General features: G+C 40.6%; 2 protein-coding genes across 3 annotated transcripts in view; both read right to left on the reverse strand.

Annotated features, from left to right (window-relative positions):
• LOC132773622 (Krueppel-like factor 15) overlaps window positions 1-18922 on the reverse strand; it is a 302098-nt gene that overhangs the window by 27232 nt on the left and 255944 nt on the right. The window lies entirely within an intron of this gene.
• Window positions 4737-18922, reverse strand: part of SLC45A3 (solute carrier family 45 member 3) — a 65434-nt gene continuing 51248 nt past the window's right edge. For both annotated transcript variants that reach the window (XM_060772900.2, XM_060772901.2), the window contains exons 4-5: window positions 16353-16618; window positions 4737-9071 (exon numbers count right to left, since the gene is read on the reverse strand). In XM_060772900.2, coding sequence (XP_060628883.2) covers window positions 8640-9071; window positions 16353-16618 — 698 coding nt within the window. In that variant the 3' untranslated portion in view covers window positions 4737-8639. The remainder of the gene's footprint in view (window positions 9072-16352; window positions 16619-18922) is intronic.

An 18922-nucleotide genomic window follows, 5' to 3' on the forward strand; every position in this document is an offset into this window, starting at 1 on the left:
ATGCCACAGTATTGGACAAATCCCTGTCCAGTGCTCCAGTGATATAGTTTCAGCAATTCTTCTAGTGTTGGGAGCAGGCATGTAGCCAGGGGGGAGGCTCGGGGGGCTTCAGCCCCCCCCGAAATTCTCATGGTGGTTCGCGAAAAGGCCTTACTGGTGCATTATTTAAACTGTTATGTTTATTAATATCATGATTTGATCACCATTCTCAATATATCCCATATGTATGGGGGTATTGGGGTAATGATACAAAAGGTTTGCTAGGCTAGACCCTCTTTCACTCAGACTCAGCCCCCCCCCCGAAACTCAGCCCCCCCCCCGAAACCCCCCCTGAAAATTTTTTAGCCCCCCCCCCCCCCCCCCGAAACGAAATCCTGGCTACGGGCCTGGTTGGGAGGACAGAAAAATGTAGCTGCTGACCTTCATCCCTAAAAAGTATTACTTTACTTACTTACTTAGACAATTCCTTGTAGTCTGAGGATGGTGGTCCTCCAAGTGATGTGTCTTGCCGGTATTTATTTATTTATTTATTTATTTTATTTATGACATTTATATGCTGCCCTTCTCACCCTGAAGGGGACTCAGAGTGGCTTACAAGATATATATACATACAATATATTATATTATTTTTTAAATTATAATTTTATTAATTTTATATATATATAAATATATTATATTATTAGCATAGTACAATTTCAGCATTATAAATTACTATATTGTACAATACCGTTATGTTGTAATATTATTAGTAATATTACATGTAATATAAAATATATAATTATAATATTGTATTATTATTATATTGTATTACATTATAATATTATAAATATTATATGTATCTACAATATATTATTATATTATATTATTAGTAAAGCACAGGAGACAAGATGGAACTGTTCCTTGACACACACCCCTCTCTTCACTCTGGCTAGAGCAGCAGTTGGTGCCGGGGGGGGGGGGGGAATCCCAACGGATGCTATAGGCAGGAGACAAGATGGAACTGTCTTCTGTCCCCCTTTCTCTTCACTCTAGCCAGAGCAGCAGTTGGTGCCAGGTAGATATGAAGGGGGCTGTGGAGCCCTATTCTTGACCTGCAAGTTCTCCCACAGTGAGGGCATTGGTTTCCAAGTGGAAGGTGGTCCCGGTCAGGGTTGGCTTGATGTGCCTTCCTCTTGGCATGTTTCTCTCTTTTGCCCTCCATTCATGTGTCTTCAAATTCTACAGCACTGCTGGTCACAGCTGACCTCCAGCTAGAGTGCTCAAGGGCCAGGGCTTTCCAGTTCTCAGTGTCTATGCCAGAGTTTTAAAGGTTGGCTTTGAGTCCATTTCTGAATCTCTTTTCCTGTCCACCAACATTCCGTTTCCTGTTTTTGAGTTCGGAGTAGCTGCTTTGGGAGATGGTCATCGGGCATTCTGACAACGTGGCCAGTCCAGCAGAGTTGATGGCCGAGGAACATTGCTTCAATGCTGGTGGTCTTTGCTTCTTCCAGCACGCTGACATTTGTCCGCCTGTCTTCCCAAGAGATTTGCAGGATCTTTCAGAGGCAACGCTGATGGAATCACCTAAAACATCTAAAAAGTATTATTTGCTATACAATTTATGCCAGGTCAAAGGCTAGCACTTTAACCTGACTTTTTTTTTTCCTGATTACAAAGTTGTTCAGGTTCTAAACCAGTGCTTGGCAGCTGTGACAATCTGGATGAGAGAGAACAAATTGAAACTGAATCCAGAGGCTCTCCTGGTCAGTCATAAGGCCAAACAGAGTATAGGGTTGCAGCCTGTGCTGGATGGGGTTACACTCCCTTTGAAGACACAGGTCCGCAGCTTGGAAGTCCTCCTGGATTCGTTGCTGAGCCTGGAACCCCAGGTATTGGCAGTGGCCAGGGGAGCTATTGCACAATTAAAACCCTTACCTTAGGAAGTCAGACTTGGCCACAGTGGTCCACGCTCTTGTGACATCAAGAATAGACTATTGCAATGTGCTCTATGTGGTGTTGCCTTTGAAGATGTTTGGAAGCTCCAATAAGCAGCAGCCAGACTCCTCTGGGCCAGCATTCAGGGAGCACACAACCCCCCCTGATGCGCCAGCTCTATTGGCTACCAGTCTGCTACCAAGCACAATTCAAAAGGCTGGCATTAACCTATAAAGCCCAAGCCAGTGGTTCTTAACATGTGGGTCCCCAGCTGTTTTGGCTTTCAACTTCCAGAAATCCTAACAGCTTGTAAACTGGCTGGGATTTCTGTGAGTTGAAAGCCAAAACACCTGGGGACCCACAGGTTGAGAACCACTGCCCAATCCAGCTTACCTGTCCGAGCATATCTCCCTCTATGAACCATCTCTGAGGTTAAGATATTTGGAGGAGGCCCTGCTCTCGGTACCACCAGCTTTGCAGACATGACTGCTAGGGATGAGAGATAGGACCTTCCCAGTGGTGGCTTCACAGCTGTGGAACCCTCCCCAGTGAAATTAGATCAGCTCCCTCCATCCTGTTCTTCAGAAAGAAAGTGAAGCCATGGTTGTGGGACCAAGCCTTTGAACAGTAATCTGCAAGTGATCTGCAATGTAATAAGTGACTAAGGAATAGTGCAATTTATGGAGAGGCTCCTGGAATATGCCTTTGGGCTGCGTGGTTTTTAATGTAACTTTTTTAAGATTATGTGTTTTAACTACTGATTTTAATGTACATGTTTTGTTTTATTTTATGTATGTTAAAGTGGCATCAAATTGTGCCTTTTTTTTTTGTGTAAGCCACCCTGAGTCCCCTGTGGGATTGAGAAGGATGGGATATGAATGCTGCAAATAAATAAATAAATAAATAAGCTGTTTCCACATTTTCCCTCAAATTAGATCTACATAATTACAACCTTTAATTTCTTCAATAGCATGACACTCGAGATATCACTCAAATGTAATTTTGTTCCTCAACATGAATTTATTGACTGGGGTTAAAGTAAGTTGATGCAGCAGTGCCAGCATGAATGCTCATCTCCATCAGCATCATTCATCATGGCATGCCAGAATTTTGTAGGACCAAAAATGGAATCGCAGAACGGGCTGAGTATCCCTTATCCCAAATATGTCTGACCAGAAATGTTTTGTATTCAGGGTCCTGTCCCATCCTATCCCCCAATCTTGGAATACCTATATTTGCACATATGTATATGATGGGACCCAAGTCTAAACATGAAATTCATTTATGTTTCATATATACCTTATGCATCTAATCTGAAGATCATTTTATACAACATTTTAAAATAATTTTGAATCATCAGAAATAAAAGGTGTCACTGTTTCAGCCACTGATTTAACACATTTTCAGATTTTGAAATATTTTGACATTTCAGAAAAAACATGCGAACTGCAATTGTATGGCATGAAAGGCCTCCAGTTGACCTTTCCCCCCTGAATTGCAATGTTCTTCACACATGCCTATTCAATTTTCAACAGTTCAGTGTCTCTCTCTTTTTTTTTTTGCTTAAAAGTGGAATCTTCTATTTTATCTGCCTTTATCTCTCTGAGTATTCAGTGATAGAGTCCTCCCAGGGGTGAGAAAAGTGGTATATAAATACTATATATAAACAAACAAACAAACAAACAGCTAAAGGTTGTTTTTTTTTTCATGTCAGGAGTGACTTGAGAAGCTGCAAGTCACTTCTTGTGTGACATAATTGGCTGTCTACAAAGACGTTGCCCAGGGGACACCCAGATGTTTTATCATCCTGTGGGAGGCTTCTCTCATGTCCCCACATGGGAAGCTGGAGCTGACAAATGGGAGCTCACCCCACACCCTAGAGTTGAACTGCCGAGCTTTCAGTCAGCAGACCTGCCAGCACAAGGGTTTAACCCATTGCACTACCAAGGGCTCCTACGGCTTAAGGTAAAGGTTTCTCCTCGACATTAAGTCTAGTCGATTCTGACTCTGGGGGGGGGGGGGTGCTCATCTCAATTTCTAAGCTGAGGAGCCAGCATTGTGCATAGACACCTCCTAGGTCATGTGGCCAGCATGACTGCATGGAGTGCCCTTACATTCCTGCTGGAGCTATTTATCTACTCACATTTGCATATTTTCAAACTGCTAGGTTGGCAGAAGCTGGGGCTAATGACAGGAGATCACCTGTCTCGTGGATTCGAACCACTGACCTTCTGGTCAACAAGTTCAGCATCTCAGTGGTTTAACGTGCTGCGCCATCACGGCCCCATTGAAACTGCTAACGTTTGCCATTATACAACTCTTAAGACATAAGAATCCTGCCTAAGAGCTGCCGAGACCTGCTGATACCTTTCAAGAAAGAATGAGAGAGAGTAAGAAATGGAAAGTCAATATCTCTGTCAATTTGGGTATGATGTCTCTCTCAGTGTGAAGTGTGTATATGCCTTCCTAATGAAGTGCAAAATTAAAGACAACACAGTGAGTACATTGACCAATTGGGTATTTGTAATTTCTCCATTCTTTAGAAGGATTTTCTTCTTGCAATTGTCTGTGTTTTCAAAGAATGTATTATTTTGGTGTTTTGCAATAAGCTGCCATCAGTTCATTGTAATACAGTACTTCAAATTCCTGTTCTTAACCGGCAGCTGCTTTGTCTTCTGGAGCACTGTAATTCTCAGCTTTTAATCCTATCTTCATAAGCAATGTCTTATTGTAATACCTTGATTAATCGGCATGTTTGAAACAGCTGTTCCAATAAAGCATGAGATGAAAGCAGTAATTAATTATACCTGCAGTCATGTGAATTCCGTCTATTATCTTCAGTTTTTATTATTTTTTTTCAGTTTGGGACAAAAAATAAGATTCATTCAGCATCCAGTTCCAAGTCCAAAGAAAGTTCTCATTGGGTCATTAAATTATAAACACACCATTCTTAAAATTACCACTCCTTAATAGACTTTAATATCCCCTGAACATAAACTATACAAAATATTTACTTCCGTAAATAAATAAACACAAATTGCAGATAGCAAGACACAGCGAGGGAGACGTGTTCCCTTTCAAACAAATACAGTTCAAAGAAATCTCTTGTTTGGAAGTAAAGGCACCCATCCAATCACTGGCCTAAACATTTTCAGTAACTTCCCTTTAAATAAAGCTATGTGGGGGGAAAGCAGGTGGACATCAGTAATGGAGGAAAAATCCATTGCTTGACAGAAAACACTTGAAAGAAAAACTTGTTAAAGGGAATGCCATTGTAACTGAGGTGATGTTAAATATACAGCAACAGTTGAAGTGGGTTGATCCATTATCCAGTGGCTGAATACTTGGTTGGGATGGAGTCTTCACTGGCCCATCTCAACTATTTCTGACAACTAGAACGGGCTAAGTGCTAAAGAATGTGAGCAAAACTGGAAAGAACACTGCACTGTGGGACAGAGTTACAAGCAGCAACTGGAATGGCTCACAAATCAGCCCTCAGTCACCCCTTATTAAACAAAAACAATGGCAAAGATACATTTAACATTCTTTTTGCAATGCCCATGTCACTGGCCTCATGAAACAAAAAAGTGAAAAAACCTGAAAGCAGGACAAGTTGGGTAATCATTGGGATTTCACATCATAATTTTCCTCATTCTCCACCCCAAAGACCAGACCAAAGATACTTGTGATCCAAAGAGGGCAAAGGCTTTCTTCTCATTCCTCTATCTGAAACACTTGTTCAAAATAACAAAACAATTATTTTAGATGTTTTTTAGATCTTTGGGGCTACAACTCGAAGCACAGTAAACTATAGTGTGGTCATCTTCTTGCCTTGGCTGATGTCTAGGATGTAAAAAAAGGAAAGCAAATTTGTCAATAGGGCACAAAGGACAGTTGAATTCCACACCACTGGTTTCAAAGTGACAGAAGTATATGTTGGACTCTAGCTGCCATCAGCCTTCATCAGCATGGTCATTCCTCAGGGTGATGGAAATTAGTCTCAAATCTTTGGACGACACCAAATTGAGAAAAGCTGGATTATGACAATGTACTTCTCATTTTGCTTCTATATTTTTAATATCCTGTACTTTATTCCCTCTCCTGTTTGAGTTCTGAGATTGTTGGGAGATTTTGTGGCTCTCTCATAGTTTCGAACAAGTCCCTTGGGGCGCTTCCACACAGCCACATAACCCAAAATATCTGCTTTGAACTGGGTTATCTGAGTCCACACAGCTATATAACCCAGTTCAAAGCAGATAATGTGAGATTGTATACAGCTCTGTGTAAGGGGCCTCAGTTGGGAGAGCTCCCAAGTCTTTTTGCTCCTATTTAACTTTAACTTGTAACTTTACTTCCAGAGTAGCAGACTCTACCCAGCCACCCACAAAATTGGAAAGACTACCACAGTAAGATCTTTTACAGTGGTTAAGGCTGTTCTCCTTCCACATTCTGTGCTGGATCCCTGGCTCACCTTCTTGAAACATTCAAAGATGGCCCTTGTATAGTCAACTACCATGAATATGTGGCAAAAAAAGATTAACCAGTAATTCCTTAAGATTATTTGGTAGGAAACAATCATATTTGACAAAGCTTTAACTGATTTTCACATTCAGCCTCAGAAAAGTTTGCCTTCATTCAAATCCTTTACCAATTAGGAAAAGGGAAACAATAGTTTTATATGGCAAATGCTGGGTACAGGAATGCTGGGAGATTTTTGAGTCACAGAAATAATATATATATGCCGCCTTCCTCTTTGCACAAGATTCAAGGTGGTTAATTATAGCATTGTGATTCCACTTTAACTGCCATGGCAACATCTTACAGAATCTTATAGAATCCTGGGGTTTGTGATTTGATGAGGCACTACAGCTCTCTGGTAAAGAATTCTAAACACCTCTCTCTAAACCGCAAATCCCAAAATGAAACCATGGCAGTGAAGTGGAACCATAGTGTGTGTGGTGTGAAGGGGTCCCTACTCTGGAACTTTATTGACAGAGGTGGCTGACTAAGTGGTTTTCCTGTCACTACAGAGTCCTTGTGGATCAAACCATGGATGAGAATGAACTTGGGAGAGCACCCAGCCCATTCAGTCCACAAGCTATCACCACCTACAAGTCTACTGAATGGTTACCTATATAATTACTTCATCACTCAAAAGGGCAAAAGGTTGGAATTCAACACTGATAATGGGTGTGAGGGCCACATTAGATGTGCCATTAACCAAATTAATATGATTAATGTGCCTGTGTATTTCTTGGAATTATAGATCAAAAAACTAACTTTTCTAGGCTGTTACATTTTATTGCCTCAGTAGCCATGGGTTGGGTTTCACCTTCAAGTGCCCTTCTAACCCAAATATTCCATGTACCCTGATTTTCCCTTACTAAGAGTTGTTCTACTCCTGGTTAGAAACAGCTGCACTGCCTAGTGCTGCATGAATAGTTGCGAGCCACATATATTACTTGCTCAAAACTGATTTGTTGTTTTTAAAAAATGCAGGAAAAATTTACAGAGTTCAAAGAGAGCCATTTGTTCTGCAAAATTTGCCTGATGGAGGGAGTGCCTCCATTCAATCTGGGTGGCAGAATGGCTAAATCACACACTGGAAAAATTCAGCTTGGTGCCTGTTTTGTGGTATTAAGAAACATGGTCGGTTTTTCTATAGAGCCCTTTAGTACTAGCAGGCTGTAGGATGCGTCCTTAGTAGGAAAGGCAGCATGTATGAGAGAACTTTTACCACTCTGGCACACTATGCCTCCTTTTCAGGACTGCACACAGTGAAAGGCACTGTGGTTTGTTTGTGCCAGTCAGTCACTAAAACCAAGCCTTCCAAAAGGGTGTGTTCTTTGGCTGATGTTTATGCGAACTTCTCTGTTTGCACTCACTGCAAGCTCAGTTTAGAACAGAGGTGCGGGGGAGGATCAGATGATGACCAAGTTTTTCATTTCCGTCAGGCCACTGCTCAGTTGCTGCTAGTTCAACCAAAGTATCCACACCTAAACAAGTCCCCCTCCCAGTCCTATGTGATACTGTTCAGTTTGTTTATATCACCTCAGTCTTGACTTACAAGACACCTGGGTAAAGGGAGTGAATTATTTCTACCTCTCCTTTTAGAAGTGCCAACTTATAGTCCTCTTTTCATGTATTTTCTGGATCATGCCAAGACAAGGAGACTTACATTACAATAGTGTCTTTACCTATAAGACAATCTGGAAACCAACCAACAGCAGTGCTTTAAAATTTACAATAAAAAAGTGAGGTGAACAAGAACTTTGAATAATCTTTGGCCCCTTCTGTGCCAGTACCTCCCACACAATTTGACATAGTAGTCAGAGTTTAGGAAAGTTAGCTTTCTGAATAACAGCCCCATCATTCTTGGCAACAGTAGTCCACAGGAGTAAATGTTCCCATCTCTAATAGCAGTTATGCAAATGTTCTCCCTTTACTTTTTAAACCTGGAATCCTCTTTCTATAGGCTTCAATGCCAAAGCACTTTGGTGTAGGCATTACGAAGAAACAGGCAATGTGATACTATACTCCCTTTCATTAGATACCCTGAGATTAGCCCAGTATTTTTCTTTTGTTTTCTTATCCTTCAGCCAGGATTTTTGCATATGTCCCTTAACAATGCAACCTGGGAAGAAAGAAGACACAACCTGTATACAAACTGACTCTTCTCCACGACCCTTTTTCAAGTTGGAATTTGAGTCACATCCTTTCCCTTCCTACAGTGAATACTTGGCCATGTCACTTTTGTCAAAGGTAACTTTGGTTGCAAAGTAAATGGCCACCAAGCCAAAACCAGTAGCAGATGCCATATAAGCAGTGACTGACTGAGTGAATTGAACAAGTGAACCCATGAGGAGGGATGGGATGACCTGGGAAAGGAGAAATGCACTGTCCAAGATGGCCAGGTCTGAACATATGCCTCGGCTTGCAGCTGCAGTGTCTGCATCTCCCACCATCATCATGAGAGGGACTTCACAGGGAGAGCCGACGCAGAGGGAAGAGCCAGCACCAGGGGCGGAGAAGAGGTTTCCATTGTGTCCATTTTGGTATGTCAGTTTCTGACCAGAAATATGGCTTTTGAGGAAGCCGTGCTTCTTGTCTAGTTGAGCTGCATCTTCTTCTTTGCTTTTATACTTAGGCAAATATATCTGCAATGACAGAAAAAGAAACATCAGATGCTGCTCCAGAATCCTGCAAAGACAAAATCAGCTGTGAAATACGCAAATAGCTGGAGCAAGGCGGAAATTAGGAGAGTGGAGCTACTTGAGGAAAATGGAACTGACTTCAGATCCAAATCAAGCACATTCTAACCTGGTTAGGACTGAGTAGACCAAGTTAATTTTGGCACAAGGATGATCTTACTAGGAGGTAGCTGCACAACTCGGCATTACGCAGAAAGCAGCATTTTGATTGAAGGCAAGAGCCTCTTCTGCTTAAGCATACACTTTTATTGCTCAAAACAGCTGGAGATGAATAAAAATGTATTGAGCTCCCAAGTGGCACAATTGATTAAACCCTTATGACGGCAGGACTGCTGATCAAAAGGTCGGCAGTTCAAATCCAGGGAGCAGGGTGAGCTCCCATCTGTCAGTTCCAGTATCCCCATGTGGGGACATGAGAGAAGCCTCCCACAGGATAGTAAAACATCCAGGTGTCCCCTAGGCAACATCCTTGCAGATGGCGTATTATCTCACACCAGAAACAACTTGCAGTTTCTCAAGTCGCTACACACACACACACACAAAACCCAAGAATTGATGACTGAGTTAGGGCAGGGTTCTCAGCCCGTCATCCTCCAAATATTTTGGACTTCCAAATCCCAGAATCTCTTTCTACAGAACATTTAGACTTGTGCTTCTTAGAGTTGAACAAAAAAAAAAATCAATTACAGAGTATGATTAGAGTTGAGATCAAGAGGGAAATACAGTCTTACCACAAATCATGCACACACCAGCTTGAGAGGTTCTGAACTGGTTGAAACATGGACATTGGGGAAACAATATTATTATTATTATTATTATTATTATTATTATTATTATTATTATTATGGAGCGTATAATAAAGCACACCAGAAAGTGCTACCGGAGGGGAGCTCAATTTCATTATCTTCAAGTAGCAGTTCTTGGTATAAGGCAGGCAGGACCAAAATGGGGCCTGATTGTTTATTGTATATCTGCATAGTGAGAGAACAGACTTTCACGCACTTTTCCATACACAGTGCTTCTGGTCAGTACAGATGTGAAGGAAGAACATAATGCTTTAAGAATATGCCTGTCAAAACTACAGTGTTTCCTACTAGAAAACTGAATGCTTGTACTATAGTAGGAGAACATACATATTGCTAAAACACAAGAAAAACAGTGCTGGATGAGTCCATATTTTGCAGGCTCCTTTTTCTCAGGGAAGTGAAACACATGCATTTGGGAAAGCATACCAGGAGGATATGAAGACAAGAGCCCCCTCCTTTCACTGCTGCCTTGAGGCTAATATTTTGTGGCAAATTGCTTCAGCACTCTGTTTCTCTCACTAGCTTCCAGATACCAGTAGTATGTAAAAGAGAAAGATATCAGGTTGAGATCAAGACTTTAAAAATATATTTGTTGTCCTTTCTGAATTTCTATTCATAAAATAGTACTATTATAGCTATTTTTAGTTTTATAGCTAATGGGTATCGACAAGTTTATCTTCTACACATTTCTGTAATCTTCCTGAAAACTCACTTGTTTGCTATAGTGCCCAAGTTATGAGGAAGGAAACTTGCAGCCATTGTTAAATATGCCAGTCAATGCCACTGCTTAGTTTTGCTCATATAGGTCTTCCAATCACTTTGCTAGATCACACACAACCACACATGCATAAGCAATCCTTCCATTGTTTTATGAGCCTCCATACTGAAGCCATTCAAAATATTAATCAGTCCTCCAAATACATTCCAGTGTCCACAGCATGCCAAATTAAAAATCTGCCTAACACTCATGTTGATGCACGTATCATTCCAGAAGTTGTATAACCTCATAATTTAAGTCTCTAGGTAGAGATGTTTCAGGCAGTAGATTATGCTGTGGAAGAGAATGCCCTGGGCGAGGAAGAACTTCTGGTGCAGAAATGTTGTTTAGGATCCAATGGTTAACTAGCTAGATATTACTCTTTGCAAAGATTGTTCCTCTGTGTTTTGTAATCAGGGTCTTGTTTTAAAACCTTAGGAATTATCAACACAACTTCCACAGATTCCACATTTCCGAATCTCAACTCTTCCTCTGCACACAGCCTACAAGTAACAGATGCAGGTTGCATGGTCCACATTGGACCCACACCAGGTAACAAAGTATGACACATGTCATACTTCAGTTTAGTATGACATAAAGCCATGTTACTGTCTATATTCACAGCTACATTTGCCCAGGCCAGCCTACACTATCACTCAACCTAATGGGTGCCCATTCATAAAGCAAACACCACCTCATAAACAAGCTTGCTCTTGGAAATGTAAAACTATGACAAAAATAACTGTAACTCTTGTCTATTTGTCTTTGATCAAGCGGCACTTTCCACTTAAACACAAAAAGATTTCTTGCTATGCACCATCACTCTTTGATCTGCACTCATGAAAAGGCAATGAATGTGTGAACTACAAGAATACAGAGAAAACAAACAACAAATTCACAATCTCAATGGCACTTTTTCAGGCTATCAGTTATAGAAGGTGATGCTGACTCTATCAGTTATTCATAATACACACATTTTGGTCATCATGGCTGTGTCCAATGCAACATTAAACTGTAGTAAAATATTACATGTGTGTGATTTCAGTATTACATGCAAGTATTTTGAGTTAATACACTCCCCATCTGTCTTTCTCTTGTACAGCCATTAGGTGATCAGAAGGCTTTGTTTATGTTTTCAGTTGACCAATGTTATTACATCTAAATCTGAAACTGTTGCTAATCTAAAAGGAGGGGAAAAGAACCTTTTTTCAGTCAGAATTCAGTCAAAACCTATTAGAGGTTACACTTCAGCTATTGGTGCAGGAATCCTGTTGGTGCAGGAATCAAATCCAAAACAGGGCATGTTCCAAAAAACAGACCAATATGACATTTGGGATGCAGGTTTCCTACCCATGCTTTAGGAAACTAACCCAACTTAATATGAGCCACAATACAAAGCTGACTTGGGCAAGAAATATAGGTAGTTAAGTCAAACAACAATTTTAAAAGCTTGGAAAAAAATTCAAAGAAAATAGCAGGCTTGGAGATGGTGAGGAAGGCTACTTTAATCTTTTCATTCCCTTTGATTGTCATTGCCTACTATCTGCATAATGCTGGACTGGAGGACATACTAGATCAAAGTAAATCCTAATCCAGATCAGGAGGCCAATGCCATTTTGGCAACTCTGAAGCAGGCTGGTCATGAAAGGAGCAGAGAGTACAAACTTCAAAGTAGAATTTTGAAAAGCTGCTCCTTGGAAATAAAGCTCCTTGGAAATAAAGCTAGTGACCATGCAGAATGGAGGATTCTGGAAATAGTAATCTGATAAAGTAACATTTCTTAGCTCTGCAATAAATTGTGCATCTTCTGGGTTTTCAAGAATATCTTCTGTGTTTTCAAAATTCAAACAGCCAAATATTAATTCCAGAAGAAGACACTCAGGAAAAAAAAACAAAACACATAAAATGCAAACTGTGTGGTTGTGTGGAGAAGCTGAATGGCAAAAAGAAGCTTTTTCAGTGTGCATATTCCATCTCCAACATGTCCCATTAGCTTCAGTGGGGAAAATGTTACCTATATCAGCTCCAAGTTACTGTAGGCAATGGACTGAGCCCAAGGCTTCTCGGGGGAAAAGAGGAATTCCGTATCTATGTCCATCTTTGAGCAGCCCCCTTGAATACACAGGGTATGTACTGGGGCGTATCCTTGCAGGGAACAACTTCAGCAGTTGGAACTTTTTATGGGTGTCCCCTGGACCAGAGAATGTGCCTCACCCCTATTTGGGCCATCTGCAGCCACAGCAGCTGGTAGGGGGTTAGGATTCCTCATTTAAGCCTTTGGTCCAAACTCTAAAATGTTTATAACGGTTGTCAAAGTAAAGATCGCATAATGCTGGAAGTCTGAAATAGATCTCTGCAGGTTTGAATCAGGAACAAAAGTATACACAAGGAATTGTTACACTCCTCTGAAATTCCTAGCTATTATTTGAGTTGAAATGTAGTTCAGAAGAAGAAAGACAGTCTTTGTGGGAATTACATTCATCATCATAAACCAAACCAGAAGAAAACAGGATTCACAATTTACAATTTGGGTAACAAAAGGTTTTGTGCCATGTTACCTGTCCCAAGATTTTCTTAGGGCACTTAAAAGGGTGAAACGCCGTAATGAGATGGTCCAAGAAGCAGCACATCACAATTGAAGGGCATGTGAGAAATGCAAGCGACTTACGGGGCTTGCGAACGTGAAGCATCAGACAGGGTTAGTCTCGCAGGCTCTCACAACACTGGAATGGCAGCAGTTATGGAGTAACTCTCTTAAGGGGAGAGAAGCAAAGAAACACAGGAAGCAGACAGAAAGGATTGACAAGAAGCAAAGAAAACAGGTGGCTTAGAATAGTAAAACCCCTAAGAAAGAAATGGCTACAAAGAAAATATTAAGTCTTAGCGTAATTAAGGTGGGAAGAGTTAGATATCTGTTTTAGACACAACTTAGACAAAGAAGCAAAAGTAGTAATAGTCATGTACTATGTAATATTATGGAGCCCCCAGTGGTGCAATGGGAGGTTAAACCTTTGTGTTGGCAGGACCACTGGCCGACAGGTCAGCGGTTCAAATCCGAGGAGAGTGGTCAAGCTCCCTCTGTCAGCTACAGCTCTCCATGTGGGGACATGAGAGAAACCTCCCACATGGATGATAAAACATCAAACATCCGGGCATCCCCGAGGCAACGTCCTTGCAGATAGTCAATTCTTTCACACCAGTTTCTCAAGTCACTCCTGACACACAAAAACAATATGTAATGTTGTGGCTGTGTGCCTTCAAGTCATTTCCCACTTATGGTGGCCCTAAGGTGAACCTGTCACAGGAATTTTTTAAGCAAGATTTGTACAGAGAGAAATGTTAATGCCTTTTTCTGAGGATGAGGAAGTGTAATTTGCACAAGTCCACCCAGTAGGTTTCACTGCCTGACCAGAGATTCGAATGCTGGCCTTTCAGAGTTCTGGTCCAAACTCACACAGAACACCACACCGTTATAAATAATAAAATACAAGATTAAGAAATACATTATTTCACATTTTCAGTAATGAGACACACATTCAATGGGGCAATTTGAAAACCCAAAAACATGTTCAATGGTTTATCAAGAGCAACCATGCTCTGAAAGCTCAACAGCTAAAACTACCAGGGTGAAAACTGGAGAGAATTCCTGTGCTTTTGATGGCTGTGTAAAAGAGGAAATTTCAGCAGATGTTTCTTGCTATCTGACAACTGCTGAAACTCCCTCTTCCACCTAACCATTAACCATATCAGAGATTTTTCCAGTTTTCATTCTATTACCTTATCTACAGTACAACCATCCATCAGATTTTACTAATCACACCAAACCAATTTCGGTTAAAACACTTGTATTCATGCTAACCTTTAATCAGTTAGATACCATGGTCTTTAAACAACACCTCTTTGTATGTTTGCAGGGAGGCCATGTGAGGGGCAGAGACATGAATAAAAAAGCTGGGGGTCGGGGTCAGAGGCTCAGGACTTTCTAATTAACAATCTCATTTATCACCTTCTTTGAATTCCCTAGTTCCTTCTGGAGCTTTTGGCTCCAACCCAAAGAGTAGGTGAACGAGATACTGATTTTCTACAGCTACAATGTATTGTTATACCCATTCCCATCGAAGTGTTTTGAGTGCCTTGGTCATGAGTGGGCAGTCCTATTAACTATTGTGTGTGCTTAATACCAATCAACACAACTGATTGCACTTTGAGAGTGTAGCTATAAGGACTGTTAATGACCATTGCTTCAATGTTTATCACTGCACCACTAAAGGCCCTTCCACACAGGCATATAACCCGGAATATCAAGGCAGAAAATCCCACAATATCTGCTTTGAACTGGGTTATCTCAGTCCACACTGCCACATATTCCAGTTCAAAGCAAATAATGTGGGATTTTATTCAGCTGTGTGGAAGGGGCCTAAGAAGGGCACAGGATTTTGAGCTTGCCTCAAGCTCCAGAATTGTTTATTATAGCACAGACACCCTCTGTCCAGCTTCTCTCAGATGCCCTGAGCTACCGTAATGATCTCATTTTTTTGTGCTCAGTTACATCAGAGTCCAATCTGTGTCCTGAAAATATAAAAAATCAAAGACTGGACTTCTGTCAGGAAATTGTTCCAGGAACCCCCCCCCCCCCACACACACACACACATGTAAGCAAGAAGGGTCACAGTTCATCACTGTCTTTTGAAGGCATTGCAGTTTCAAATGACCATCTATCCTTCTCTTTGAGATAGGAGTAGAGAATGTTTGGCACTCCAGGGATTGTTGAACTAACACGTTCATTTGCCCTAGCCAGTTCAGTCAACAATGCCTGCTCTAGACTAATAACATCTGGATTTCCCCACATTTCTCCTCCCTGCATTATGACATGTCTGGCTTGGAGACAACATGCAATCTATTCTGTGAGATGTCTAAGTTGCATCATTACCAAGCAACCATGGACTTGCTGGAGGGTGGATGAGGAGAATACACAAGGTGTATTAAATGGGATGCTGCAAACACGTTTTGATAGCCTTGAAGAATGTTGCATCCTATGATATTGGGTAGGAACAAAGGGTTGTCACTAGTCAGTTGGTTTTCCATTACAGTACTTTTTATCATTACAAAATTGGAAATGTATAGCCAATACTGGATGAGGAGAGAGACATCATTATCCATACCTTTAAAACTTGGTTATAAAAGGGACTTCCAATGGGCAATTCCGGGTTCACAGCTGCCACACAGTTACCATGGGATAAGGATGATGACCACTGAGGGCTTTATGAAATAAGGTAAAACTAGAATACTCCAGAACAGTGATTCCCAAAGTGGGCATTACCGCCTCCTGTTGGGCACTGCAGCAATCTGGGGGGGGGGGTGGTAATGGCCACAGGTGCATTTGGGGGCGATGAATAACTGTAAGGGGGCGGTGAAAGCATAAAAGAAAGAAGAGAAGATTTAGAAAAAATGATTTCCAGGGGTAAACCAAATAAGTTGGGAATCACTGCTCCAGAAGAACAGAATAGAACAAAAGTTGTTAGGCCTTTTAAGCTTAGTTTGGGCAAGTCACTATGGATTCCATTTTGGCCAGGTTGCTTATTCTCCTCCTCACCCATTTCACCTAGAAATACCCCAAATGTCTCCTAAATACTTTCTCTTTTCTGCATCTATATGAATACATACCTGTTTTTCATGATGGTAGAGTGATGCCAGTGTGTACGGTAGGATCTGCAGCACTGAGAAAGGGAAACCTGTCAGGGCAGCAGAAACAGTGACTATAACGATGCTCTGAGAGAAGCACATGATGAAGGCAGTCAGTGGGAATAAAGCCACACTGGCCAGGTAGACCATTCGTGTCCCAAAGTGTTTCACCATCCAGTCCATGATTGTCGAGAAGAAGATGGAGATGATGCACTGGAGAAAGAGGCCCAGGCTTCCCATACGAATTCCTGAAATGAGACACATGGTCATTGGGTGAAATGGAAAAGAATCTTTGGGCAGACTAATCAGAAGTCAGTCTATTTTTATAAAACCAAATAAAATCAAAATAGTGGTCAACCAGTGAGAGTTTAACAATGCAAACTTATATATGTCTACTACTCAAAGGTAAGCTCTAATGGTTTTAGGGCAGCTTACGCCAAAATTCATGAGTATGTAACTTAAACCTAAAAGCCTTTATTAAGTTTTAAACTTTCATAACCAGATAATAACAACAGTAACAACAACTACTACTGCTACTGCTTATTTATTTATTTACTGTGCTTATAGACCGCTGTTCTCAGCCCAGGGGCGACTCACAGCGGTGTACAACATGGAGAATAAGGTGCAAATTACAGAACATAATCCAACAACAACCTAGCAATATCAAAACAACATCAAAACAGCATTACTACTACTTTATTTTTGTACCCAGCCTCCATCTCCCTGGAGGGACTGGGGGCAGCTTACATGGGGATGAGCCTGATCAACATAGTTAAAATAGAACACATTAAAATACATAAACAACAACATAAAACAACAACAGATATTCATTGAATTCTGTCCTAGGATTTTGCATGGGAACTGCAGCACATATTGTTAACACCAAGGATGAGGTAGTATGATTAAATTGCATGACGACAACAAAAATTGAATTAACTATTGCAAGCAGTGCCAAGACCAGTTTCTCAACCATAAAACTATCAAGGATATCTACAGAGACATGGAAATGGATCCATGGACATGGTCGTGGTTTGTTGCAATCCTTCAATGTTCTTCATTGTGCACACACAATCAAACTTTGAATTTTGGCAGGGCTCATTGGCAGCACTGGGCAGAGATGTTAAAAATTAAATACACTCGAGATGGGTCACCCAGACCTTGTGGTGAACTATTGTATATGGAACATCAGGCTGGCAAATGATCTAGTAGCTTTAGCAAGGAATGCTCAAGAATTCCCACATCTGAATTGTTTTTTCTATGTTAGAAAAGAAATGAGACAAATGTTTAGATTCAGATTGTTGCAAAACTCATGCAACAAGAGAATTCATATATGAGTAACATCTCCAGCCAACTCCAGGCTAGATGTTAAAAAGTGGGTGTTGCAACAGCTGTGTCATCTGTTCCTTTCATAAAGAACTATTTTTGTTCAAAGTCCACCACAGATTATTTTTGGTTTGCTGATTCATCCAAAGCATTTCATTCAATGCTGAAGTATCATGCAGGATGAAATGCCAAGTATCTTTTAGAATGGGTGTGTTAATGAGTCAAAATGATATCCAATAGAAATTGGCTCTTTGCAGTGGAAGGGAGCAGGTTGTCCTCATATTTGAACAAAGTACAGTGAATTAGATTATTGCTTCATATGGTGGAATCCCTCCAATTTAAAAATGGCCTTGGACAGTAAGCTAGATTCTTCTCCAAGGTTTCTCAGACTTGCTGAGTGGTCCTGTGATCTCAGCAGATCACTGGTGGGATTCTATTGTATACAATACTGTATACAATATATATAATACTGAATATATGGTGCAATATTTTATATATTGTATTGGCAATATATACAATACTGCACCATATATTCAGTATTGTATATATTGTGCAGACATGAATGGTAAAACATCACCCCCAAGTAGTCTTAATAAATATATCAATGAAAGCAGGGCCCTCACAAGAGACAGTGGGTTTCAGAAAAATACTCTTACATTCGATGTTTCACGCATATGCTTTTCTTCACAGAATATACATTGGAAAGAAAATTGTCCTGGTACCGAATGGGTCACAAGTGGATAATAAAAAGCTTGTTGACTTATTAGCATCATGGCACAATAAACTAATACTTTGATAAGAATTTAATTCTGGAGAAACATTAATGCTGAAATTCCAACTTAAGACAATTTTGCATTTCATTAAAATGCAAAATATTTACGCTTCATTTTAAATTTTAGTACCTATTCTGACAAGCACAGAAATGGTTCTATGCTTAAGGATACAACTTAGTGTTTTCCAGGTGTTTTGAACTGCAGCTCCCCAAGAAAGCTCAACCAGCAATGCCAATGGGTATAGTTTAAAACATCTGAAGAGCACTCAGTTGCTGATGCGAGGTACATGTTCAGGCCAATGGACAGCCTAAGCCTCTTAAAAAGTAATATTTATATTTTGGATTTTTGAAAAGTGGAAAAAAAATGAGGGAATTCATACTTGAAGATCTTCAAAAGACTAAAGCATTTGAACAAATGCATTTCTGCATATAAAGGTTATAAAATGTTGGTTTCCTG

Source organism: Anolis sagrei, chromosome 4 (genome assembly GCF_037176765.1).
Source record: "Anolis sagrei isolate rAnoSag1 chromosome 4, rAnoSag1.mat, whole genome shotgun sequence".
Taxonomy (NCBI): Eukaryota; Metazoa; Chordata; class Lepidosauria; order Squamata; family Dactyloidae; genus Anolis; species Anolis sagrei.